The following is a 13,755-nucleotide window of genomic DNA, read 5'->3' as shown; positions in this document are numbered from 1 at the left end:
TACAAATCGCACAATTCCAGTTGGAGGTAAGATCTTACATTTTCAATGCTGACAGTCAATGGTTGAATGAAAACTGAAGTATCTTCTTCCATTTCCTTAATATCGCCAAATCGATTCTCAAAGTCCTCCATGATTGTTTCACAATGCACTTTATATGAGCTGAAAATGATGTTCTCTCAAAATTATTCATTTCTTCAAATTGTTTTTTGCAATTAGGAAAAAAAAGTAAAAATCGTATTGGCCAATGTTGATTTAAAAAGCTTCAATTTACTTTTAAAACAATTGAAATAACGATATAAGTTGGCAATAATCTGTTGTTTGCTTTGCAGCTTTAAGTTCAACTCATTCAAATCGTTGGTCATATCTGTTAAAAATGCAAGATCAGATAAAAAGGTGGGATCTTGCATTTGATTTTCAAGTTCTGTTGTGTCAGACTTCACTTCATTTTTAAGCAATATGGATATTTCTTTCCGAATGGCAAAAAAGTGCTCCAGACATTTTCCGGCACTTACCCAGCGAATATCAGAATGGAGGAGCTGCTCAAGAAATCGTGAAACTTACGATGGATCAGAGATCCATAACCTCCTTGTATAGCATTGGTTACCTTTACAGCTACTTTCTTGGTATTGACTGACTTAGAGATTTTCCACAGAGTGCTTCTTGATGAATGATGCAATGAATAGTAGGGTAGTTAATATTATTTTGTTTCAATAGTCCACACAACCCGATTCCAGTCCCCATCATAGCTTTGGCCCCCATCAGTGACAATGCAGGAACATTTATCGAATCCTCCCTAGTTTATAACAGAGTTTTTAACTGCTTCGAAAATATCAGTACCTTTAGTAGTCCCTTGCAAAGATATAAAACTGAGCAGTTCATTAATAGCAAAGTCCTCCTGAATAGTTCAAATAAAAATTAAAAGTTGATTTACACCTGCTTGATCAGTGCTTTCATCCAGACAATGAAAAGTACCCACATTTTGCCATTGAATCATACAGCTTTTTTGAAACTTATTGATCCACGTGTTCTACACGTCTTGCGACGGTCTCACGAGATAATGCCAGTGTTTTGAACTTCTCGGCTAATTTCGGCTCATTAAATTGTTCGGCCATTTCAATTGTGCATTTCTTCACAGTCATGCCATCACTAAAACGCTTTTTTGCTTTCGCTAACTCCAATGCTACTCTGTATGAAGTGGCAAGGCTAGAACTTTGTGCAGTGCTAAGTTTAGCAAAAAATCTTTTGATGCATCAATTTCCTCTTATATTCTGCAAAATTGGTGCTTCTTGATTCCCCAATATACATCTCAAATTTCTTTACTGTGTAATGTAGTGTAGTGTAGTGTAGTGTAGTGTGATTTCACATTATACTCTTTAGGCACTGACAAAACTTGCATGCAAACAAGACATTGAATTTTATTCTTGTTTGTAATCAAATAGTCTGATTCCCATCAGTTTTGATACATTCACTTCTCTTCTTCAGTTTTTCTTTTCTTGTGAGACATGGCTGTTCGACGAGAAGTAGCAATTTATTAAGTAGAAGTGAAGTATATTGAAGATAACACGGAAACCAATCACAATGCATATCTAGTAATTTGGTGAGCCCCGGTGACACAACCTTAGTAAACGGACGAACGAACGAACGATACTAATGACAGGCAACCCACCTCCGAGCATGCACACTGAAACGAGACATCTAGCATGGATGCAACAAAATGCACTTGAAGTCGCGCGTAGAAGCTAAGTTTGCACTTGCAAGTAGTGTTTTGCGACAAAAGTTTTATTTTTTCGAGTGTGAAAATCAAAAGGTCTAACCCACAGGAGGGCCGCACAAAATCGTTCCAGGGCCACACGCAGCCCGCGGGCTGGACAGCAATGCTTTAGAACAAGATTTCACTGTATATAAATGTAAGAAAAGTAGTGAAACCAGTTCAGGTTTGCATCATGTACCCTATTTACACAATAATATTTTAGTTTTGTAAAGGAGTTCTAAGACTAATTTACAATGTTTTTATATATATATATATATATATAACATGGTTGTATTCATAAGAGGTTATTTACCAACCATGCCCCCAATTTTAGTATTAGTACTGGCAAATGATACAAGAAAGCAAGCCTATATAGCATCATCCAAAAAAAAAAAAAAAAACACATTAACTATCCATCCCCCTAATAGTTTGTCTAGTCCTTGAATTTATTCAAACTATCCACTTCCACAACAACAGATGGAAGCTTGTCCCAGCAATCAACTACCCTCTGGCCGAAGGAAAACTTCTGCATAGCTATTGTGCAACCATCCTTCCTCAATTAAGTTTATGTCCCCTCATGTGCATAGTATACACGAAAAAAGAAGAAAGCAACCAGCATTTAGCTTGCTCAATCCATTCAAGGCCTTAACTAAATCAGATCACCTCACAAGTGCCTAGTTTCCAGATGCTGCAATTTGCAGAACTGAAGTTTCTTGGTAAGAGCACTCCTTTGTTCCCCCCAATAGTCTCATTGCCCTTCTTTGTAACTGCAGCAGCTCTACATCCTTCCTAAAACAAGACCTGCAGACCTGTATGCAGTATTCAAGATATCGCCTGCCTATTTCCTTATACAATGGGATAATCACCTGTAATCCTGCTGAAAAAATTCCTGTATATCATTGACAAAACCTGATAAGCTGTCCCACATCCTGTCTGAACTGCTCAGAGAACTTCATATCTGATTGCACCATTGAAAATTTAAAGCACCCAGGTCCTTTACATTTTCCAAGACCCTGAGTGTTAGAACACAGTTGGTAAGTTACTCTGCAATTACTATTACCCATATGCAGTAATTGCATTTTCAATGTTAAAACTTCAATTTCCATTTCCCAGCGTATCTGCCTCATTTTTCTAGGTCTTGTTGAAGAAGCATACCTTTCATTACTGTCATTAACCACCCTGCCAACCTTTGTATCATCTGAAAACTTAGACATTAAGCCTGATATACCTTCATCAATAACACTGATAAATACAGAAAACAACAACCGGTCAGCACCAAACCCTGTGGAACTCCCCTAATAACAGTCTACAAAGAGCAGCATCCATCAATAACCACTGTCTTCTCCCAAGGAACTATCCCTTTATCCATAGCAGTAACTTACCATTAATGCTACAAGAGCTTTCCTGAAATCCAAGTATATGATATCAAGATTGTTTGCATCTAGTTCCTCTGTCACTGCATCATGGTATCCAATCACATTGGTCAGACAAGATCTCCCCTTAAAGAACCCATGCTGTGACTGAAGTATAACTACAGTCCTGTCTAGGTGGTCCTACAACAACTTCATTCTATTCCCAAGAACAGAAGTTAAACTAACAGGTCTGTAGTTACTCATGCCACCCTTTGATCCTCCTTTGTGAATTGGGGATACATTTGCACATCTCCAGTCCATAGGGATCTCATCTGATTTCAAAAATGATCTCAAAATTATGGCTAATGGTTTGCTAACCCTCTTTGATGCCTCCCTTAATATACTGTAAATGGATAGATCCCAACACCCCAGGTAGCTTTTTTTTTTTTTTTTATGTTTAACTTTCACAATCTCTCTTTCCTCTCAGTTATTACAAAATCATTTAGCTCCCTGTTGGAGTTTGATAAACTTCTGGCATCCATTCCTAAAGAATTCCGCATGTGTGAATGTAGATGCAAAATGTCAAGTTTGTCAGCAACCTGAACAGGATCATCACTAGTCAAACCATTGATATCAAGTGGGCCAATCTGATTCATCTCCTTCCTTCTAAAGTTTACATAAGTAAATTCTTTGCTGTTTTTCTTTGCATCCTTTTCCAAAGATTTCTCATAATCTGCCTTCGCTTGCCTAACCTCCTTTGTGACTTGATTACAGACTAACATATCTACCACAGGCTTCATATGCATCCCATGCATTTTTATTTTCTTTGACATGTCTCATTAGATCATCTGAGATCCAATTAGGTCTAAATCTTGAACAGTATTTCTTAGTTGGGATGAAAAGCCTAGTAGCTCCTATGATTATTTCCCAGAATGCTTGCCATTTAGAATTTGTTGGTAACATCATTAGTTTGTTCCACTACATAGAATTCAAAAACAGTCATAGTAATCTCCTTTAAGAAAGCAAAAACCTTTCCCTTCACCCTTGATGGTAGTTACATCTTTAAGTAAATCTCACATCAATATACTGTGATCACTCAAGATATAGTTGAATCCAGATGTGTAACCAATTTATAAATCAGAACTGAATTATTCAGGGTTGGTGAAAGTTGTATCCTTCTGAACAGAAGCATATTAAACTAAACTCTTAATATCACAGGATAAAGCATTTAGACTTATCACATATTTGAATAAACCACCACGTCTTTCTCTAATCATATAAAAATTTTGTTTCAAGAACATGGTTCAATGTTCTGTTGAAAAGACCAAACAATGTTAATGATCACAAAAACCTTTTGCCAAAGATATACTGCCTAATATGTTTTTTTGCCATGTGTCTGGTGGAAACTACTGAATGGTCTGATGAAGAAGATGAATTGGTAGAAGGAGAAAGTACGGTTGAAGAATCGAATCTGCCCTTTTATAAAAGGGACTTTTCCGTAAGTGACCTGAATGGCCACTAACAAGTACCAAATAAGTAGTTCCAGTGGTACTTAAATTACTTCGGCCATACTTTTTATGATGTTTCAACCATAATTTTATCATTTCTGGCCAATGTTATCATTTCTGGGTAAAGAGGAAGGAAGTGCATCTTAAAACACATCTGTCTAAAATATATCCATACTACGAAAATTAGCAACCAATCCTGGACTGAAGCTCACCAGTTCAACCTAAAAGTCCAAATCCTCTTTGAACAAAGAATGTGCAAAAGAGATCGCATATATAAGCAGGTGCTCCAAATAACAGCAAACAGAAATAGACTGATACATCATATCTGAATGGTTAAACATTTTCAAAGAATCAAGATGTGAATTCCAAGAATGGCAGCAACCAGTGTGTGCCAACCTTTCATCTCAAATCTAGTAATTGTCTCATAACTCTACATATTGGTTCACAATAATAATTCAACTGCAATCACCATTCCCACTCTAGATAGCATTAGTGACTATTTCATCTCCAAACCTACAAATCTCCAATAATAGATGTCACTTTTTAAATCATCAATCATGATGTCACAAAGTTCAGAGATCCCAAGGATCTCTGAACTTTGTGACATCATGATTTGGGCAACAGCATGCGGCCCAAAGTCTACACATAAAAACCAAGAAGAAAGATTTGAGCAAACTGGATATTTTTGCCACAAGACCTGATTATAAAATCAGGTCTTGTGGCAATGACCTGATTACTAAATGATTATAAAAGAATTTGGCAACCGTGCAGCAGAAACAATGATCACAACACAGACTAGTATGATATTATTACCTCTAACACCAATCTGAAGTGATTCCTCTAGTATTCAGAACTGTGCAGAGTTCAAATGACATTCTGGTTACTTTCAAGAGACGCAGTACCAGGACAGCAACATTTGAAAAGTGGCTATTTCTTTGCACTTTTCCAGTGTCTTTGGTTATATCATGGATCCATTTTGTAATGCTATAGTATAATATAATGAAACCATGCTGTGACTGAAGTCATCTAGATGGTCCTACATCACTTCTTTAAATCAGATACTCCATTATTTTCTCTGGCACAGAAGTTAAGCTAACAAGTCTGCAATTACTCATGCCACCCAAAATGTTAATGGTGTCAAGTTTTCTTAAGTATGGTCTTTGGCTGGCAATGTGGTTTAAGCAAAGCTGTAGAAGATTAAATGCTTTACTTATTCAACATAGTATTTAATGTATTGTTTCACTTAATTTTTCAAATTTAGATGTAGTGAAATTTTCAAAAAATAAGAATTTAAGGCATAAAACTCCTTAAAACTTACCAATAACACTTTTCTCTGGAGCAGGAGGCACTATCCTTCCCAAATGCAGATGCTTTTCAACAAGTTTGTCATGCAAACCTAAGAAGTCACTAAATCTTCTTGAAACATTAAAATTCTTCTTTTTAAAGTAAGGTAAATTAGTCTTGGTATTAACTTTGTAAACAACATAAGCACCCATACCATCTCCAACTTTTGAAGGACTAGTTACAATAATTGTCAAATACTGGTCGCCCTCTTCATCTACCTATAATTTAAATTCAAAGAATATAAATATATTAAATATAAAAAAAATCCTTACTACAACATCCAAACCCACTTAACATGTTCACTGCTTCCTCACACAAATATGCAGCTTCAGATTTTTAATCCACTTGGAAGGAAAACCACCCCACTTTTAGAACTCTTTCTTCCAATTTCACATAAGAAAACTGGATATTTTTGTCAAGCAACCTTCAGAGGCTGATTAATTCAGTCACAGTGAGAATAAAGCCTAAAAAAAGTCTGCCCTATTTTCATTCCAGATTGACTCAATCAAATTGTTTCCAGTCCAGATCAAAAAATGTTATCAGAAAAGATGGCAGTGAAAGTGTTAACTAATTTAGTGATATCGTAAGATTTTCTGTGGAATCTCAACAGACCTGAGTGATGGTTAACTACTGTACAAATAAGACCAAACAGAACATATAGGAGCTTTAGCAGAATCAAACTTTGTCTTGTAAAGTTTTACATAACATCCCTGGATGGATTCAACATTAACTGTCATTCAGGTTGCCCCACATTGCCATATTAGTTAAACAAGTTTGTGTTAGAATAAATGTAGAAATCAATGTATACTATTGTAATTTCTGTAACCAAATAATTAGCAAAATATATTCTAATCAAAAATAATCCATGTGGTTTGCTAGTGTTTTCTTTTGACAATTTTTCATTTAAGAAACACCACACACTTTCTTGCAATACATCAAATAATTTTTAAGATGCAAAATATTGAAATTGATATCCACTCTTGCATAAATTTAAATGACTAAGATAATTTATATTTTTATTAAAAAGCTCTTTTAGAATATAAAAAAAAACCTTTTTCACTGTTGGAGAGAAGTCTTTTGGAAAAAATCTTCAGTAGAATTATAACATAAATGGTACCTATTACAATTACACACCATTGTAATATGAAATAAAGTGAAAATTGGTCACCCATCCATACCCTCCAAGAATTTCTCATTCTTCCTTGAATTTATTCAAAATATCCACTTCCGCACATCTTGCAACTATCCTTTTTGAATTTATGTCCTTCATGTGTGTAGGCTCAGCAGGAGGAAGAATGCCATTAGAATTTAGCTTAGTCAATCCATTCAGGGCATTAAACATCTCACTCACAGGTGCCTAGTCTCCAGATGCTGCAATTTACAGAACTGAAGCCTTTTTAGGTAAGAGCACCTTTTGTTCCCTTCACCAATCTGATTGCCCCTCTTTGCACCTGTTCCAGCAGATCTATATCCTTCCCGAAGTGAGACCTCCAGACCCATATACAGTACACCTAACTCTCAATTTGCAAAATACTCAAAATTGAACGATTTCGGTTTTGCATGGTCGAAAAAAAAAAAGCTACAATTTTGTTTTACACAGTACGATTTTGGTTTAACACAGTTGAAGAATAACAAAAAAAAGTGTGTGGTGTATTAAAAAGCTATGCAGGTGTCCTATACTCAATTGGTAATGTAGAATATTGAGTATATCATGCCAGTTGTTATTAGACTGTTACAATACACTGAGATATCGGTCTGCCAGACACATGCATGCAATATTTAGATATAATAATTAAGCTATAAAATAATATTATATTCTATACAATGTGGATTTAAATGGTCTATTATTATAAGCATATAACTGGTCCCTAGCTAATCTAAGTACTACTGTATTTATTAACATAAAGTGTTTGAAAATAATATAAGCAGAGAATTGCTCTATGTATACTGTACTGTACATTTATTTATAAATTGTTTAAATAAAAGTATTTGTTTTGTTTTATAGCATATTTTGTACGTTACCCCTTGTTAATAATACTCTAATGATATTTGCAGTCTTATAAGTACAGTATTGTATGACATACAATACATTACAAATGTTTAAAGCAAGTTTGGCAGAATGGGCGTGAAATTAATACGGCATGGAACATATTAAGCATGCATACAGAAAGTAAAATAAAAAACAAACATTGATAATGGATTTGAGGTAGAGGAAGTTGTTGTTGTTGTTTGGTTTTTAGGAGCATTAGCAACTAAGGCCATATTGCTCCGGGAATATGCGGTGGTCATTCCCTGACCTTTCCGCATCCTCCGTATTTGGTGGTGACGGGCTCGAACCCCGGTCTAATCAAGAAGCGTGTGCTACGCACTGCTGCTCCTTCCCACCTGGCTACGGAGGCGCCTAGAGGAAGTTAACATAGGCTTTCAACTGAGAAGGAAGAAGATTGTTTCTATTAATGGAATAATCTGTTGTTTTCATACATTTTGAGGGTTTTGCACCTTCATCCTATTTTTTTACTGTACTCCACTTATCCTTAAATTTTTGTTGTGTATCTATACAACAAAAATAAAGTGTTAAATTTATTTTAAAAAATACATAAATTATTTAATTTGAGTGTTACAGAACCTATCCCTCTCTCATTTTCTATACAAATGTTAGCCTCGATTTACACTATTTTCATTTACATGTTACTTTTGCGGAACCAAATTACCATGTATTGAGGGTTAGGTATACTCAAGATGTGGCTAACCATGGCCTTTTACGTGGAGATAATCATCTTATCCATGCTAGAAAAATTTCTGTATATCACTGACAAAACCTCATGAGCTGTCCTGGCAGCATGTCTGCACTTCTCAGATTTCATATCTGACTGCACAATTATCCCCAGATCCTTTACATTTTCCACTACCCTAAGTGTAGTACAACACAGCTGATAAGTTACTCTGAGATTACTGCTATCTATATACAGTACTTTTTGCATTTGTTAACGTTAAACTTAAACTACCATTTCTCAGCCCATCAACCCAGTTTTCCTAGATTTGTTGCAGTAGCTCACCCTGATGACTGTCATTAACCACCCAGCCAACCTTTGTATCATCTGCAAACTTAGACATTAAGCCTGATATACTTTCATTAATGATATTACTGAACCCGGGCACTCCACTAATAACATTAGTCCATGAAAAGCAGTGTCCATTGATAGCCACTCTGTCTTCTTCCACTTAACCATCCCTTTATCCATAGCAGTAACTTGCCCTTAATGCAACATTGCTCCAATTTGTGCAGCAGTCTTATGTGCAACAGTATCAAAAGCCTTCCTGAAATCCAAGTATACAATATAAAAATTATTTTTTGCATCTATTTCCTTGATCACTGCCACATACTGATCTATCAATGTTGGTTAGATAAGGCTGCCCCTTAACAAATCCACACTGTGACTGCAGTATAATTGCAATACTGTCCAGATGCATTACTTCTTTATCCAGTGACTATTGTTCAGAATAGTTCGAATATTCTTCTGTCAGAAGACCATGGGTGGCATTGGGTGGAGTGTACCAAGTATGACAAGAGATGGTTTACTACACACATCAATAAAAGAGTTAGAAAGAAAAATAGGATGCTAATATGTCAGCTTTGCCTTTAAGGATGCAGTAGAACCATCAGGTTATGAAAGATGGAAGTACTGATGGACAGAAGGTGCAACTGATTATATTAGTAAGAAACCAGAATGCTCAACTGCCATTTGGAAGGATGCAAGTTTTCTACTCTGTCTATTCAAAATAGAATTTGAATTTATTGTTATTTACAACTGTGGTGTAGGCAGAAAATGAAGTTGGAGATCTGGATAAAAAGCAATTATTATATACTACATTCTTATCTTGAACAGCCTTAGCACGTTTAGTGGAAAACCAAAGTTTAGACAAGGAATGGGATTTTAGAGTGGAATGCAAAATAAAGGATTTCATCCCTACAAGAATGATTTTACTGACATACTCTGAGCAAACACTGGTATCAGAAGACCTAAAAGAGGAACATAAACAAGGAAAAGAACATAAATCTTGCAGATCTTTACATTCCTGCAAGGCCAAACACCACAGGGTTCAAGAATGGCCATGAGAGGCAGGAAGACTGCATTGAAAAGAAGACTATCACAAAATGATCCAAAGAGCCTAGAAGACCACTAATATTGACCATGTACTTTGAAGGTTTGTCGGCAAGAAAAAGATCAGAAGTGTTGGATGTGTGGTTAGGAGTTTCTGTTGAGAAATGAACAAGCTGAGTGGGGTCATTATTAGTAATTGTAAACGCCTCAGCATCTGAACAGCTGGATCTGTGTAACTAGAAAAACACAACTGAAGTTATGAATGTTGAGAAAAAAAGTCCAGGAAAATTTACTCACTGTTAGGAAAGTTAGAATATAGAAAGTAGAGTTTGTTTCAAGATAGGAAATCAGATTTCAGTGTGATTAGTGAAATTGGGAGACTGATAGGGGCAGCAGATGAAAATGGCAGACTAGGGCAGGGAGACTAAGCCATATCAAAAAGAGATTTTAAATTAGAAAGGGTTGAGGAAACCTATAATTGACATTGTCAGAAAAAGTGGAGCTTGACAGAATGTAGAGGGAAATGGTCACCACTGAGCTTAGAACTGAGACAATTACCTCATACAAACATTTCTTTTTATTTGACTACTAAAATTTACTACATTACATTAATTTACTATTCACAAGTTACAATGTTCCCACCAAAATTACTGATAACAAAAAGCTCTAATATTAAGCTGCAACTTATTTAAATAATTAGCTAAATAGAAAAATAAGCTGATCTATTTTATTAGGGGCATAATTTTACAAAAAAAGGAGAGGTTTAGAATACTTTATTTTAACAGAACTTACCACCTTAGCTGAAATACAGAAGGTGAAAGATTTCACCTTCTGTATAAAAAATATTTATACATCTATTAATGACTTATTTATGTAAATACGAAATACTTCAACTCGTGCCAATGTCGCTCAGCTTGGTAAGAGTTTTACTTTAAAATACTAGCGATAGGTAGCATCTTGCTTCTTGTTTGCTTTCAGTTTGGTGTTTTTCATGCTGGTTCGCTGCATATATAGTGCTGCGATTGTTAAGAATTATGTTACGTATTATTATTTTGAAATCATATCCAAGAGGGCTGATTTAGTGTTATCATCGAAAGAAAAACCATTTGGAAGGCAAAACATCACTGAGCAGAGAGAAATTATTAAGACAGGCCATCCCAAGCCATTAATTAAGACAAAAGTAGGCAATTGTTCATTTCAACATAATTGGTACAAACAAATAGATTGGTAATGTGGAAGCCTCTCGAGTGAAAAATTGTACTGCTGGCCTGTTTACTATTCCAGTCTGAGTCAAATCAATCCTGGTCAGATACTGGTTATTCTAATTTTAGAAATATTTTGAGTGACAGCAATTATCACGCAAAATCTTCAAGTCATTTGAATAATTATAAGTGTTTAAAAACGTTTGGTTAGTAGACCAAATGTGCCATTAGTGCTGCGAAGCTACAAAGATAAAATTATAATAGACAAGTTCAAGAAAATATACAATATTTTAAGCCAATGCACTTATATTTATGTAAACAAGAACTGCCACTATGTGGACATAATGAAGGAGAAAATGGCCTAAATAAAGGTAATTATCGTGAACTTTTAGATTGTTTTGCAGGAATGGACAGTGTTTTTGCGGCACGGCTTTCGACGAAGGAAGGGTATAAACAATTTTCAGGAGTTTCTAGTACAATTCAGAATGACTTGATAATTGCCATCGACAAGGTTATCGGCAGTGTCATTCGAAATGAAATTGAAAATGCCCAGTTTATTTCAGTGCAAGCAGATGAAACGACAGATTGTGCAATGCAGGCCCAACTACCTATAAACCAACATTGGATCGCCTCTGCTCAGCCTCAAGTTTTTCTGGATGGTGCAGACCTGACCCTGCGGTCTGGTTTGCTTCCACCCATGCACACAGGCCACACTGGCAACCTGAGCCAGCTCCCTTGTCTGGTTCACTGTCTCACCTCTTCCTGGCAGGGTGGGGAGGGTACAGTTTGCTGTCCCCTTCCCACCCTGCCACCCTATTTCTTCCCTCTGGTGGGGAATGGGTATGCCACACTGTAAAGTGGCGTTGCCTTCCCTTTCGGCTCCATATTTCTGTCAATCTCCCCCCAGTCTTCAGCCTTCACCCAACTCTATCTGACAGCAATGTGAACACGCCCCACACAATCTAAAATCAACAATCGAAATTAATTTTGCCCAACATTTTGGACTTCTCCTAGCACTTCCTGCAACACGCACACGATTTTTTTAGGTCCTAGCCACTGAAATCTCAGGATATTAGGTGGCAGGACCTACCAGAGTGAACTATATACTATGGAGTACCTGGTCTGCCTCCACAGGGCGAAAGTGGGACAACGTCGGGCCTCGGTAAGGGTCTGGCGGCTAAATGACCAGATGAACAACGGTACAAGGTATCACACATATACAAAGTCCATACACTTTTAAATCTCTGGCTTTTCCAGTCAACTGGTTCACCCACAATGTAAACTACACAGAGATGGGGGAAACCCCTGGTGCCGCTTGACCCTAAACACACTTTACACATAATTAGATATGTTTCAGGGTATTGAATACATGAAAGATTTTGGGGATTTTATGATGTCAGTGTAGAAAAAAGTGCTGCAAGACTTACTGAAATGATAGGAAGCGTGTCAGAAACCTTTAGTGATGCAAAGAACAGGCTGGTCAGTCAAACGTACGATGGAGCAGCAGTGATGGCTGGTGAACGTAATGGGGTTCAAATGGAGCTGAGAGAAAAAGTGTTTTAAACTTGGATATTTTATTCACTGCTATACACATAAATTGGATTTAGTTTTAAGTAAACTGTCAGAGAAAGTTAATGGAATAAGTGTTCTTTTTACAACTTCGAAGTTTTCAGTAAATTTTATTCATCAAGTACTAAATAAAAAGCCATGCTGAGAGAGTTCAATGTTGACATACCATCACAACGTCATCAAAGGTTGATGACGTTGTAGAGCGAATATCATCTTTTAAGGGCACAAAAGGTGATATAGTTGTACACGTTGGCACTAATAATATTAAGAGTAGGAGACCGGCAGAATTACTTAACAAGTACAGGTCACTGTTGAACAAAAGCCGAGAATTAGGGTTGAATTTGAAAGTGTCTGCAATTCTGCCCAGACACGATAGGAGGGAGTATATGATGAGAGCCTTGTCGATCAATTCGGCCCTGGAAAGATTGTGCAAGGCTCAAGGGGTAGAATTTTTTTCAGCCTGGACTGTACTTGTTAACAGGAGAGATTGCTTCTACAGGGATGGGATACACTTAAATAGAAAGGGTGCAAGAATATTTGCTGATGCTATCGAGGCAGTGTTAGGTGGGTCGGAAAACTGCTAGCTTGGGGGGAGACAAAGACCAATAGATTGACAGTAGCCACTGGCAGAGGTGAAAGAGATTCTTGCACTGCTTCTATTAGAATGAGCAGAAGCCTGAAAAACAAGATGCATGGTATTTCAGAGACTGCTGGGAGCCATTGCGGTACAAGTAAACACATGGGTTGTGTTAGGGTAGCTAAGAATAGAAACAGGTGCAGGTATACTTGCGTGTACACCAATGCTAGGAGTTTAGTAAATAAATTTGATGAATTTGAGGTATTGCTCAAAACATCGAAGGCAGATATTGTTGGGATATCAGAGACGTGGTGCCACACAGATATAAGGGATGCAGAACAGAAATTTGG

The 13,755-nt window shown here is 36.6% G+C and overlaps 1 protein-coding gene across 1 annotated transcript in view; it reads right to left on the bottom strand.

The window, feature by feature from the left end:
• Snx1 (sorting nexin 1) overlaps nucleotides 1-13,755 on the bottom strand; it is a 107,471-nt gene that overhangs the window by 59,211 nt on the left and 34,505 nt on the right. The window contains exon 4 of the mRNA XM_090382289.1: nucleotides 5,929-6,172. Coding sequence (XP_090238415.1) covers nucleotides 5,929-6,172 — 244 coding nt within the window. The remainder of the gene's footprint in view (nucleotides 1-5,928; nucleotides 6,173-13,755) is intronic.

Source organism: Mastigoproctus giganteus, chromosome 10, assembly GCF_048544385.1.
Source record: "Mastigoproctus giganteus isolate SK-2022 chromosome 10, ASM4854438v1, whole genome shotgun sequence".
Lineage (NCBI taxonomy): Eukaryota > Metazoa > Arthropoda > Arachnida > Uropygi > Thelyphonidae > Mastigoproctus > Mastigoproctus giganteus.
This window is presented reverse-complemented; position numbering and strand designations above follow the sequence as displayed.